Source organism: Corylus avellana, chromosome ca10 (assembly GCF_901000735.1).
Source record: "Corylus avellana chromosome ca10, CavTom2PMs-1.0".
Classification (NCBI taxonomy): domain Eukaryota; kingdom Viridiplantae; phylum Streptophyta; class Magnoliopsida; order Fagales; family Betulaceae; genus Corylus; species Corylus avellana.
The window spans coordinates 21,023,353-21,037,805 of record NC_081550.1 but is presented as its reverse complement, the minus strand read 5'-3'; the positions used below and the strand labels follow the sequence as shown (position 1 = coordinate 21,037,805).

Below are 14,453 nucleotides of genomic sequence, written 5' to 3'. Positions count from 1 at the left end.
TCATCGGGAATCTCTTCAACTTTTCAAGTGGCATGCCTTCAAGATGGCCTATCCAATAGAAGATTACCTGGAGCTTTCATTTAGTGCAGTGAAGTACACTGGAGGACTTCCCTTAGCTCTTGAGGTTTTGGGTTGTTCTTTAATGGGAAAAAGTGTTAATGAATGGAAAAGCAAATTGAAAAAATTACAAAAAATTCCTGACGGAGAGATTCAGGAAAAATTGAAAATAAGCTTTGATTCACTGGATTATGAAACAAGGGAGATATTCCTCGATGTTGCATGTTTCTTTATCGGTATAGAGAAAGAATATGTCATCAAAATACTTCATGCTTGCGATTTCTTTGCAGATGATGGCCTCAATATTCTCATTCAAAGGTCCCTTGTGACAATTGATGGTAATAAGTTGGGGATGCATGATATGATTCGAGATATGGGAAGAGGGATTGTTCTTGCAGAATCACCCCGTAATCCAGGAAAACGAAGTAGGTTGTGGTTTCATGGGGATATCTTAAGTGTACTAAGCAAACATATGGTAAGAGGTACATGCATTTATAAATACATGTACGTATATGTGCGCATACATCAGCCATAACATACGTTAGTATGCATTAGATTTTTGTCTTTTTGCCAAGCATGCATCATTATTTGTATTATATATCAACATAGCTCATAGCTAAATGATCTTAACTTCTCTAAATCATGTCAACAATTGATATTTTTAAAAACATTATGGTGAGAATATATGGGGCTACTTTGTTCAAAGTTATTCTAGTTTTACACAAGATGAGGACTTGTGTTACTCATCCAACCTTTTGTTTTACTAGGGTTCGAAGACAGTGGAGGGTCTCATCTTAAATGTCCCTATACTTGAAGATCTACATTTGAAAACTGAAGCATTTGGAAATATGAAGAATTTGAGGTTGCTCCAAATTAATTCTGTACATCTCACAGGATCTTATGAACATCTCTCTAAAGAGTTAAAATGGCTTTGTTGGCATAAGTGCCCTCTGGAATTTCTACCACATAATTTTCATCTAGAGAACCTTGTTATTCTTGACATTCAACATAGTAATGTGAAACAAGTTTGGAAGAAGAAGAAGGTATAATAAATCTTACAGTGTTTTTTTCTTTCTATCTATCTATTAATATTAAATATATAACTAACAAGAACTTTTTTTCTTCACAGAATTTCAACAAGTTGAAAGTTCTTAATCTCAGCAATTGCAAATGTCTCATCAAATTACCAGACTTCTCACAAGTCCCACTACTAGAAATACTCATACTTGAAGGTTGTACAAGCTTGGTTAAGGTTCGTGAGTCCATTAGATATCTCAAAAAACTTGTTTCACTAAATTTAAAGAATTGCAGTCGTCTCATTGAATTACCAAATTTCTTACAAGTTCCACATCTGAAGAATTTGGTACTTGAAGGTTGTACAAGCTTGCTTGAGATTCACGAGTCCATTGGTCTTCTAGAAGGAATTGTTTTGCTCGATTTACAAAGATGCATAAGCCTTAGGAATCTTCCAAGTAGCATTTCTAACTTAAAATCTCTTGAAACTCTCGACTTGTCTGGCTGCTCAGCACTTGAAAAATTACAGAAGCAACTACCATTCTCCTTTGGTCTTTTGCAGAATCTCAAAACTATATCATTATATGGATGTAGTTCTCTAAGTGCATTACCAAAATTACCTGCCCCACATCTGGAGACATTAATACTTGAAGGTTGTACAAGCTTGGTTGAGATTCACGAGTCCATTGGACTTCTAAAAAGACTTGTTTTGCTGAATTTACAAAGATGCAAGAAGCTTAAGAATCTTCCAAGTAGCATTTCTAGCTTAAAATCTCTTGAAACTCTTGACTTGTGGAAGTGCTGTAGTTTTGAAGAGTTACCAGAGCATTTGGGGAATATGATGGCTTTAAAAAAGCTGAATGTGGGGTTAAGTGCTATTAAGCAACTACCATCCTCCTTTATCCTTTTGAAGAATCTTGAAAATTTAAGATTTTTTGGATGTAAATGTCTTATCAAATCGCCGGAGTTCTTACAAACCTCACGTCTAGAGAGATTGACATTTGAAGGTTGTACCAGCTTGGTTAAGATTCACAAGTCAATTGGACTTCTAAAAAGACTTGTTTTTCTGGATTTACGAAGATGCAAGAAGCTTAGGAGTCTTCCGAATAGCATTTCTAACTTAGAATCTCTTGAATCTCTTCATTTGTCTGATTGCTTAGAATTTGACAAGTGGCCGGGACAATTAGGGAATATGACTGCTAAAAAGTTGGATGTAAGCAGAACTGCTATCGAGCAACTACCATCCTCCTTGGGTCTTTTGAGGAATCTCAGAGTTTTATCATTATCTGGATGTGGAGGAACATCCATCCTCATCATGGATATCACCCGAAAGCTCCAACCACATAAGTTTGCCATCTTCCATTTCTAAATTATGTTCATTGATAGAGCTAAATCTTAGTGACTGCAATTTGTTTGAAGATGAGATTCCCATTATACTTGGATGTTTGTCTTCACTCGAAAGATTGGTTTTATGAATAAACATTTTTCATAACCTACCTAATTGCATTGCCTTCCTAAATTACAGGATTTGTATTTGTATGATTATACTACTCTTCAATCAATTTCACTTCCCAAAAGTGTAATAGTTTTGGCAGCATATGGCTGCACATCATTGGAAAGAATGTCAAGTTTAATGAACTTGAGTTCGGGATCTTTTTACCTTGATAATTGGCATAATTGGTGCAATAAGATTAGATCATCTTTTTACCTTAATAATTGCTACAAACTGGTTGAGATTCAAAGTTTGAAGAGGTTGCAATGTATACCAACTACTGTTCTCATGGGAAGGTACAACAATCTAGCATATGATTGTAGGAAGAGTGTTTTCTAGGTTCTCTCTCATTTTATTTTTTGAAATTCCAAATAGATGATGTGCAAGACAGATGGCATTTGTTCTGTTCTCCTCCCCGGAAGTGAGATTTCAAATTGGATTCACCCTCGTACAATCGGTTCTTCGATATCCTTTCGTGTACCTTCATTTTTGGATGGTAAAATCAGCAAGGTGCTTTTCTGCATTATTTATGCAGTAAACAAGGAAGCACGAGACTTAGGTCTAGGGGGTGACTTCAAATAGAGATTATGTAATAAAAGTTCTAGAAACCCCCAGGAGTCCAGCAATATATATGGAGTAATGTTATAAGTCTTTTTAGAGTCATCCCAAATGTGATGTGGCTTTTAAAATTACCGTTGAATTTGAGATGTGATTTATTGACTTTTAATTTATTGGTGATTTTAAAAGCCACATTACGTTTGAGATGACTCTATGAAAACTTATAACATTACTCATATATATATATGATGGGTGATTCGGCTTATTTTGATATCTTTGAAGATCTTCTGTTCACAAGTGAGACAATTTGATGAAATTGGACTTGAGAAGAAAAGTGGAGATGAAATAGAGCTGGCCGTCCATCTACAAAAGGTGGAACCATGGAAAAAATTTTATTTACAAAATCAAATAAATATTTTATTTATTTATTTTTTGCCCTGTTGGAATTTTTTTTTTACTTATTTATTATGGAGAACTATATTGAGTTTGCATTTAAGCTATAATATGTTATAGAAATATTTCATTTGATTCGGTAACTAACTCTGGTTGGCTCAAATAAGCCTACAGAAAAATAATTCACTAAAAAAAAATTGAATCCTTATTGAAAAGGAAAATAAAAATATACATGCATGAATAATAAATACTCACTAATGTTGATCTTCTCATGCATCATATATTATAGCATATAATTGTGGTTTTATGGCCAAATAGGTAAATATTGCACCAAATGTTGTTTTAAGCGAAATCGTAATTTTGGTTTAAATTCGCACTTTTTTCAAATAAGCACCCCTTAGTCAGCTTATAGAAATCGCGGATTTTTCTACGATTTTAAAATTTGCGTTTTTAAAATCGCAATCTCAAACACTACAAAATTGTGATTTGGTTTAAAAACGCATATTATTTTTAAAAAAAATAAACTCCCAAACAGACCCTAAGTTAAATTGGACCATAGACTAATGCAATAGAAATTTTTCGCTGGAGGCCAAAGGCAGGATTTGTGAGTTGGTTTCTTTGGCGCTCAGCATATCTGACGCGTGTTATAAGCTGGAGGAACAGATTTTATGTGGCAAATAACCTTGGTGTTTGGTCGTGACATTTGCAAGGTCTAGATTTTGGAATTAAAGGTGTCTTTATCTTCTTAGCTGGTTTGCGGGGTGTATACTACTGCCGTTACTACTTTTAGATAAGTAGGCATGGCACGTGTTCTTAGGATATGTTGAGCAGAGTGCAAATGAGTATGTCGCCTACCTTCATGCTGCAAGTCCATTTGAATTCGAAGGTTTTGAGAGAAATAGTATGAAATTTTTTTAATTTTTATTTATTTATTTATTCTATTGACAAACTGAGTCAGAGATTCTAAAGAAAAAGCTTTGGCCTAACATTTAATCTAAGTTTCCACAATAGTTTCCAAGAACTCAATCCATCATCCAAAGAGCTGAGAACCATACGATGGTCCCATTGCCTGAGGAATCTGATATATTGACCTTACCACGAGGGACAAGATTGAAGATAATTAGCGTTACATAATTACATATGACGTGGCCTCTACTAAGGTATTAGAAGAAGAAGAAAAAAAAGGCTACTTTTGAAAAAGCACTAGGTAACTAAGTAGTGATATAGAGCACACCAGCGTGAGTGAACAATGCTTATGCTGGTGTACTTTATAATAAAAAATATTAGAACAGTAATATTAAAAAAAATAATATTATAAAGTACACTAGCGTGGGTAAATAGTATTCACGCTGGTATGTTCTATATCACTACTCTTAGGTAGCTTTAAAAAAGCGAAATACAAAGCCTAAAACATCACATGAAGACAACGGAAGAGGCAGATTTGAAGATAATTAGCGCTACATAATTACATATGACGTGTCTCCACTAAGGCATCAGAAGAAAACAATAATAATAATAATAGAAGACAAAGACCAAAGCATTGGATGAAGAGAAAGAATACTGGGTGTGAAGGGGAACAGGATCCTCTCCATTTCAAAATCCCTCCATTTTCTCCATTTAGTGTATTTTGAAGGGTATTGCATTTAATGCATTACCATTATTAAAACTTTTGGACAACATTACCCTTCAAAATGCACTAAATAGAGGAAATGGAGGGATTTTGAAATGGAGAGGATCCTTTTCCGGTGTGAAGAGGCAAATTTGAAGACAATTAGCGCTACTGCCGCTACATAATTAGATACATGACGGTCTCCTGCCAAGGCATCAGAAGGAAAACAAAATAATAATAATAACAATAATAATAATAATAATAGGAAAACAAACACACAGCTGGATATAGCGTAGTCTCTTCTCGGATATGTTGACTTTGGCCCAACCACAAGGGGAAGAAGTGAAGATAATTAGTGCTGCTGGTGAGGTGGCTTCCACTAAAAGGCACCCAAAGCATGGATGAAGAGAAAGAAGATACCAGGGTTCGTTTACAACAGCGCGAACGGTACTGGTAAATAAACAGTACCGCTTTCAGCTACGCGACCATTCTTTCGTAACCCAGATTTAAAAAAAAAAAAAAAAAACCCACCCAAAACAGTTTGCTTTGGGCATTAAAATTATTATTATTTATTTTTATTTTTTAAAAAAAACACGGAGTAGTAGACTGTGCCTACCCCTACTAAACAGGGAGCCGAGGGTGGCTGATGTCCCATTTTGGGGTGGCGGACCCCAAAGAGACCACCCCCAAATGCACCCAATCTCTCCCTCCCAACCTTTTTTTTTTTTTGCCTTTGAGGGTGGTGGCCTTAATCCACCCCATACTCAGCATGGGGTGGTCGGAGCCACCCCATCTCTTTCTCTGCTTTTTTTTTTTTTTAATAAAACACATTAATTTTAACGCCCAAATGACACCATTAATATGGTAAGTTTTTCAAAAAAATTTAATATTTTCATTTTCTTTTCTTTTTTTTAAAGAATTTTTTTTTTTCTTCATTTTTTAAAGAATGATACTGTAGCTGGAACAATACTTATTATAGCTACAGTATCGTTCCGCGCTATTGGCAAACGAGTCCGTAGTCTTCTGATTAACAGCTTCATTCACGTGAAGCGATGTGAATACTTTGACATTGCTGTCCACTCTGAACCTTCCTCCTTATTCCTACATGTAGCAAGCTACCAAAACTGAAAATGACCACGTGACGTGACTTGTGAGTCCTACAAATTGACAAAGCTAGTTAAATTTAACTTTTAAATATTTTTTTTTTTTTTTTTTGTAGCTGTAGTCAGTTACTTTTAAAATTATTAAATATCAAATTTTTTAAAAATTTTTTTACTTGAATTAAATATTATTTTTTATTAATAAAAGTAATTGTTATTAAATTTACCCACTTTGATTTGATGTGAAAAATTTATCAAAATGTCACCCATCAACTAAAATAATATTAAAAAATAAATAATTATTGCTTTTTGAGTCTTTAGATTTGAAGAAGAATTAAAGCTAATGTTATATTTAACATTTGATTGAGAGTTTGACGTGAAAAGCTTTTTGTAAATTTTATTAAAATTTTAAAAAAGTATTAGAAATAGAGAGCTTGACGCGAATGCTCTAATATTACAAAAGTTATAATTATGATAATAAAAAAAGTTTTTTCGAGTAAAGGATAAGTAAACGCGGTATAGCCAGACGTGGCCCCGCTTAAAAAAGAAAGATCGTGGGAAAGTGCATGAATCAGAGAGACGAAGAGCAGTTACATGTATCGTGTTTCACTGAGCTTTCTTCATCTTCACCTAATCCCTTCTTTCTCACTTTCCCTTCTTTCAACCCCAAATCTCTGTTTTTCACTATCTTTGATCTATTTATGATAGTTAATTCTAACAATCAAACAATGAAAACAAAATGGGACAATTGTTTGAACTGAAATATGGGTGTGGCAAAATTGTATGTAAATTTGTAATTTGTATTTGTTACCTAGTAAAAAAAATGTAGTCTTTTTTGGGCACTGAGGTACTGTGCTACATTTTCGGAGGGTTTTTAGCAATTTGTATTGCAGGAAATTGTTTTCAGAATTCTTGTTTCTTTTGGGTTCTCAAATTGCGGGACTTTTTGTTGGGTACTTAAAAACTGACTACTAGCTCTTTCCACAATCGATGTGGGATAACCTCAATAATTTTTCAGTCACACATCGGGTCTTAGGTCGGAGCAGCAATAACTCGTTTCTCTCGTGGACTGTTGGACCGAAACTTGTTGGTAAACGTGAACTCTGATACCAATGTTGGATGGTTTTGAGCTTCTTTCAACTCCAAAAGCTAGCTCAAGAGGTCTCTCAACCTCAAAACCTAGCTCAAGCGGTGTGACTTTTTTTTACACTTATAAACTGATACCCTTTCCACAACCGATGTGGGATAACCACAATACTTCCTTTGTTATGCACTTTTTTTTTTCTTTTCTTTTTTCGCCCTGTTTGATTTTTTACTTATTTATTATCTATGACTATATTGAGTTTTCTTTTAAGCTATAATAAGTTATAGAATTCCATTTGATTAAGTAACTAACTCATGTTGGGTACCGTCTGCAAAATAAGAGAAACTCAAACTAATTTTATGACCAAAGTTGAAAGGAAAAGCAGTTGTCTTTTGCTTATTATATTTGCATAATATGATAAATCTAAGGAATAGTCTAGTTACAGACAAGTGGGTCTATAATAATAATCTTAGAGTTTAGAGTTTCAACAAGGCTCAATTGTAAGAAAAGATGGTGTTGAATAATTGAAGTTGCACTTTGAGTTACTGATGTTGGTCCCTCTCCTATTGTTAACTCTCTAGGGCTTCCAAAATCTCCTCAAAAGAAAATAACTTATTGTTAGATATTTATTATTTTGTGATCCTTTTCTACTGTCATGTTAATTTCTTGATGGCCCGATTTTGTGATCCTTCTATGGTTTAGCAGGTAACTTCTATGGTGCTCATGTTCTCACAACAGTGCTCCATATGGAAAATTTATTGCCTTTCTACCAAAACTGAGGCAGAGACCGACCATTCTAGGGCCTGTTGATGATATCTGTGAAAGATTGGACCTATTCAATGAGCCATCCTTGGATAATTGCTTCATATCAAGAATGTTCCAACAGTTTCTAGTCATATGGTGGTAGTGTTCAAACTTGCATAACATAAACAATTAGGCACGAGACTAACGAGAGCTTATTGGAGTAGAATGAGAAGGGATAGTTCTCGTTTTTAAGGAAAAAAGAGAAAATCACATAATGCTGTGAGAAAAATAAGTGATCAAATCCCTTACCTGTCAGCATCTCCTCTCACTGATCGACACCTTGGGGCTTGATCCCATGCAACATGTGGCTTGATCCCACTGTAATGTGTCACTTGTAATGCACTACACGTACTCTTTAGTAAGATCTTACTCGAGCTGCAAGAGGATGACTCAACATGATTTGACATATATTTGTTTTTGAGTGGGCGGACCGGATCCAAAGACCCAAAAAATTTATCTCAAAATTAACCTCAATATTTTTACTTTTTACATCACATCAATCATTTTTTTATTATTATTCAAATAAAAAAATTACTACGAAATAAATTTGTTTTCTTTTTATACAAAATATTCTTACTTTTTTTTTTTTTTCCCTCACATCAATCAAATCTGCTACAGTTTCAGTCCACTTCTTTTTTCAAGTCCATAGCCAAACACAGCCTTAGGGACTCTATGGGTGTGTTTGGCAAAGGAGTTGAGAAAGGTAGTAGACTGAAATTATAATATATTTGATTGATGTGAGAAAAAAGTTAAGAATGTTTTGTATGAAAAAAAAAAAAAAAAAAAAAAAAAAACAATTGTTTTGTAGTTATTTTTTTATTTGAATAGAAGTAAAAAATGATTGATGTGATGTAAAAAGTAAAAATGTTGAAATTGATTTTAAGATAATTAAGGGGGTTGATTTTTTTTATTTTTTTTTTTCCTAGGTCCTTTGGCAAACAGGTTCTAGGAGTTGTGATGTAAAAAGTGATCGCCGATTGTTTTCTTGGCTCCGTTTGGCAAGAACAGTATACTATTTATTAAAAAAAAAATTTAACTCTCAACATTTTTACTTTTTATATCAAATTAATTATTTTTTACTACTATTCAAATAAAAGAAATTACTATAAAACAAAATTATTTTAGTACTTTTTCATACCAAAATTTTTTACTATTTTGTTCTTCAAATTAATCAATTTTTATTACAATTTAAAGCGAATGCAAAACCGAGCCCTTAAATTAATGCATGCATTGATTTCTGTCCATTCTGAAACTTCCTCAATCCTTGTTCCTCGAAGTTGAATAAGGATGATGGGAGAAGCAACAGTGAAGAAATGAATTATTTTTCAGGTTGAATAGAAGGTCAAAAATTTGAAAATGATTTTTTTTGTTTTTTTGTTGTTTTTATGATTTTTGTTGTTTATAATTTGTCAATGAGTACTAATTATATATTGTAGAAAGGAGTGGAAATGAAACCAAAATAACAACATCCAACTCAGTAAATGCAGAAATATTTGGTGAGCTGCAATGCATTTCTTCCAGCCTCATCAAAATTATTTTTTAGTTATTTTATGTTAAGCTGACTCGATCATCAGCTTGTAGTTTCTGACCAAAAAGTTCTTCACTCAACAGACAAAGCCGAAGCAGCCACAGCATGCGCACAACAGTCTGCCTCACAGCATGACATGCGCATTTCTGTTTCTCCAGTCAACAAAGCAGTTTGCCCCACGGCCCCCACAGCATGTGCTTATCCTTCCTACTCCACTTAGTCAAGATTCTTTGAATATCATATTCCACATTTTATTGATCATCATGCTCTCCACCTCACGCTGCAGCTTGCACACAACAGCCCCATAATATTCCTCCAATATTATATTTTATATAATATGAATCCATACATTATTGTTTCTAGCTAGTGTTGTAAATAATAGTTTAAGATATAGCCTACTGTGTATATAATGATGGCCGCACCTTTGTAAATGATTTAAGTAACTTTTTCCAAGTTAATACAAAAACTTTCATTTTAGTAAGGCAATTTAATAAAAGTGAGTAACTTTTTATTTTCAGCCTTGCCATTTTATTCGCTCATCAAATAAATAAAAAATAATGTAATTTTTTACTCTTTTTTTATATTTTTTTAAAAAGTAAAAAAAAACATATATATATATATATATATATATATAATAAGTATTTGAAAAAAAAATTAAATTAAATTAATAGTGAAAGTTGATAGTTAAAATAATGAGATCGCTATGAATGCTCTAAATAGTGAAAGTTTATTATTAATCTGATATATCAACCCTACCACAAGGAGAAGATTGAACATAATTAGCACTACATACTTATATATGCCGTAGCCTCCACTAAGGCATTAAAAATAAAAATAAAAAAGCTACTTTTGAAAATGAAGAAGAAGACAAGGTAGCTTTAGAAAAAGAAGAAGACAAGTCGGATGAAGAGAAAGAAGAGGAAGATTGAACATAATTATTGATAACCGTTACATAATTACATATGACGTGGCCTCCACTAAGGTATCGTAAGAAATTTTTTTTAATAAAAAAAAAAAAAAAAACTTTAGAAAAAGCAGAAGAAAGACAGGTAGCTTTAGAAAAAACAGAGCATCGGATGAAGAGTAATTCACGTGAAGACAATCTCAATCCCCCATACGCGTGTTTAGGAGCTCAGCCTATTTTTCTGATTATTCGAAAGTTATCTCTAATTAATTATAATTGTGTGCACGACCCAGCTGTTGATGATTAGCATCTTTTTTCCCGCCAATAAATCAACTTTCCACATTCACTCGTTAGTATTTTTCAAAAGACTTCTCCATTTTTTTTTCAATTTTTTCTCGAACAAAAAATTCAATTTGGTAAGGCTGTTGATAAATGTTTTTTTGTGATTTATAGTGATTTAGCTCACAAAAATAACCAAAAAACAAGTTTAGTAGAGCTTTTACAAAAGTTAAAATAAAAGAGTTTCTTCGAATAAAAGAAAAACAAACGAGGTATAGACAAACAGACATGGCCCACGTCAAGAAGTTTATCATTTTATATATATATATATATATATATATAATTGATCAGTTATAAGTATAAATATTATTATTATTATTATTATTATATAGCAAAGGCGGTAAGCAGTTTTAAAAAACTCAATAACTATTAGTGGTTAGCGATTTTTTACTAATCACTTTTAAGACAAATAACAATCGGTTAATAACTACTCGCCTTCTCATTCCGGATCATTACAAATTTTATCAATCTCAACATTCAATGGAGGTGATCCTTTTCCACGGAGGAAATTGCCAGAGTCCAACTGAAGTTGTTCAATGAGATTAGTGCTACATACTCTTACATATGACGTGGCCTCCACTAAGGCATTAGAAGAAAAGGAAAGGAGTAATCTACTCATCAACAGCTTTATTCACGTGAAGACAATTAACCTCAATCTCCCAGAGTTCAGCCTACTTTTCTCTAAATTAAGTGAGAAAGAATTTTGTTTAAATCAGTCTATAAATTCATTATGTGCTTTTTCTATGGTTTTTTTAATTAATATGGGAGAAATATATAGTCTTACAAAGGAGGAAAAAATCCTAAAAAATTTTAAATTTTCTCAATTTCCTTTAGTTAGTGCATTTAGAAGGGTAGTATCGTCTAAAAATTTTAATCTCAAAAAAATTTAAACAATTTTATCCTTCTAAATGCACTAAGCCGCTAACCAAAAGATACATAGGGAATTTGAAATGGAGGCCAAGCCTTAAATACTCCTTTTACGCATTGATTGAACATTTAATTGAATGACCATAAAGCCGTAAGAGCAATTGTCTTTTTGTTTTTTTATAAAATAATATCTACTTAAAATTATGAGGACACAAGAAAAATAATAGGAAAGCACTTAGCATTCTCTTATAAATTCAGCAGCTTAAGAACCTTTAAAATTTTTTTAAAAAAAAATTGGGCAAATACTTCTTTTTTTTTTTGGCAAATAATTGTTGTTTGTATGCAAATAGTGGAAGAAAAGAAAAGGTTTGTGTAACACATGGTGGATCTTGGATAGAATGATTCAAAGCTATGCTATGATGGCGGTTGGGCAGGCCCAATTTTTGGAACTTAAATCCTCTTCATTTCAAATGAATTGGAAAATAACAAATTAGTTGCTTTTAGGGGCAATTTGGTCATTTTAGACTCTCTATTTTATATTTGGACAAAAATACTTTCTTAAAACAACTAAATGGATTCCCTCCATTTCAAATGAAATGGAAAGAATCCTTCTCCCAATTTTTGTTCCTATATATGCATAATGCATCATTCAAACAGTAAAGCTAGAAGTAAGCTCTATCGGTGGCTCATGTGAATACTTTGAAATTTCTGTCCATTCCGAGGAAAATGGGAGAAACAACGGGGAAGAAATGAATAATTTTTCAAGTTGAATATAAGGTCAAAAATTTGAGAAATTAATTATTATTATTATTATTTATATTTTTATGATTTTTGTTGTTGTTTTCCGGAATTTGTCTATTCTTAATTTTTTTTTTTCTCACATCAATCAAATCTATTACAGTTCTGATCCACCTCTTTTTTAAAGTTCTTTGCTAAACACAGTCTCTCTATGGGTGTGCTTGGCAAAAAACTTGAAAAAGGTAGTGGACTAGAACTATAACAAATTTGATTGATATGAAAAAAGATAAAAATGTTTTGTATAAAAAATGGAAGAAAAAAAAATGTTTTGTAGTTATTTTTTTATTTGAATAATCGTAAAAAAATGATTAATGTGATGTAAAAAGTAAAAATGTTGATGTTGATTTTAAGATAATTAGTAGGGTTGATATATATATATATATATATATATATATATATATATATATATTTTGGGTTCTTTGGCAAACAGGTTGTAAGAGTTGTGATGTAAAAAGTGATCGCCGATTGTTTTCTTGGCTCCGTTTGGCAAGAACAATATACTATTTATCAAAAAAAAAATTAACTCTCAATATTTTTACTTTTTATATCAAATTAATTATTTTTTACTACTATTCAAATAAAAGAAATTACTATAAAACAAAATTATATCAATACTTTTTCATACCAAAATTTTTTATTATTATTATTATTTTTATATATTAATCAATTTTTATTACAATTGAAAGCCGATGCAAACGGAGCCCTTAAATTAATGCATGCATTGATTTCTGTCCATTCTGAAACTTCCTCCATCCTTGTTCCTCGAAGTTGAATAAGGATGATGGGAGAAGCAACAGTAAAAAAATTTAGTTTGATAGTATAAACTAAATTTTAAAAAATAACAAATACTATATACCTTTATATAAGATAGACACATCTTAAATTAACAAGGAAAATGAAAAGCAAACATAATTGGAAAAGGAAACAAATCCTAATAGGAAAAGAAAAATCTAATCCTTATTAAAGAAGGAAAATATAATCATAATGGAAAAAGGAAAACCTAGTCCTTATTAAAAAAGAAAATTAAAACACACATGCATAATTAAAAATAATAATTTTGTCAATTTTCTCCAGCATCATTATAATAATTAATATAGAAAAGTAAACAAATAGTATCAAAAAGTGAAAAAAGTTTTATTTTTTAGTGATATTTTTTTATTTAAATAGTAGTAAAAAGTTAATAATATGATATAAAAAATAAAAATATTTTTTTGTTGATTTTTTTTTAAAATGAGATAAACAGTATGGTGATGCATGGTGTTGTTTGTCGAACACCACCTCATCAGAGTGTTTGAGAAAGTTGTAGAGAGTAAAAGGTTTCAAACTAACTTTTTGAAAATGGACGCAATATTTTCGAGTCCTTAAGAGCACTAATAGTAGATTCGTTATAGGCCATTATCTTTCTTATATTTAAGAAAATTTTTTTAAAAAAATTAAAAAACTATTTACATTAGATTTTCTACATTTAACCGACCCTCAATAATTTATATAGTGTTTTCCAATGCTTAAGGAACCAAAAGTGATTTCTTACACATTAATTTAAAATAAACATTTTTTTTATTTTTTATTTTTTTTTTAGGATTGTGTAAAGATTTTATGAAAAAAATAAAGGTAAATAAAAAATTTAAATTTTGTAAAAAAATGATATTTTAATAACATAAAAAAAAGTAAAAAAATGTATTATAAAATATGTTTTGATAGAAAAAAAATAAAATAAAATTGTACCTTACACTTGAAAAAAAAGGCATGAAAAACTGTTGCCACTGGTCCAATCCATGCCGCATTCCACGTTTCCACTGCTACCCTGTTGCTTTTTTAGTAGCTGATGATGCTTGCAAAGCAAGTCACGTACGTTTACTGTTTAATAAAGTAACGAGGCAACAATACACTTTTGAGAGTCAACAGT

The 14,453-nt window shown here is 31.7% G+C and overlaps 1 protein-coding gene across 1 annotated transcript; it reads left to right on the top strand.

Moving 5' to 3' along the window:
* The first annotated feature begins 10 nt into the window (after positions 1 to 10).
* Positions 11 to 2,732, top strand: LOC132163780 (disease resistance protein RUN1-like). Its single transcript, XM_059574154.1, has 3 exons — positions 11 to 532; positions 825 to 1,100; positions 1,187 to 2,732. The coding sequence occupies exons 1-3, from the start codon at positions 44 to 46 to the stop codon at positions 2,438 to 2,440; spliced, it is 2,019 nt and encodes a 672-aa protein (XP_059430137.1). The 5' UTR covers positions 11 to 43; the 3' UTR covers positions 2,441 to 2,732.
* The last annotated feature ends 11,721 nt before the right edge of the window (positions 2,733 to 14,453 follow it).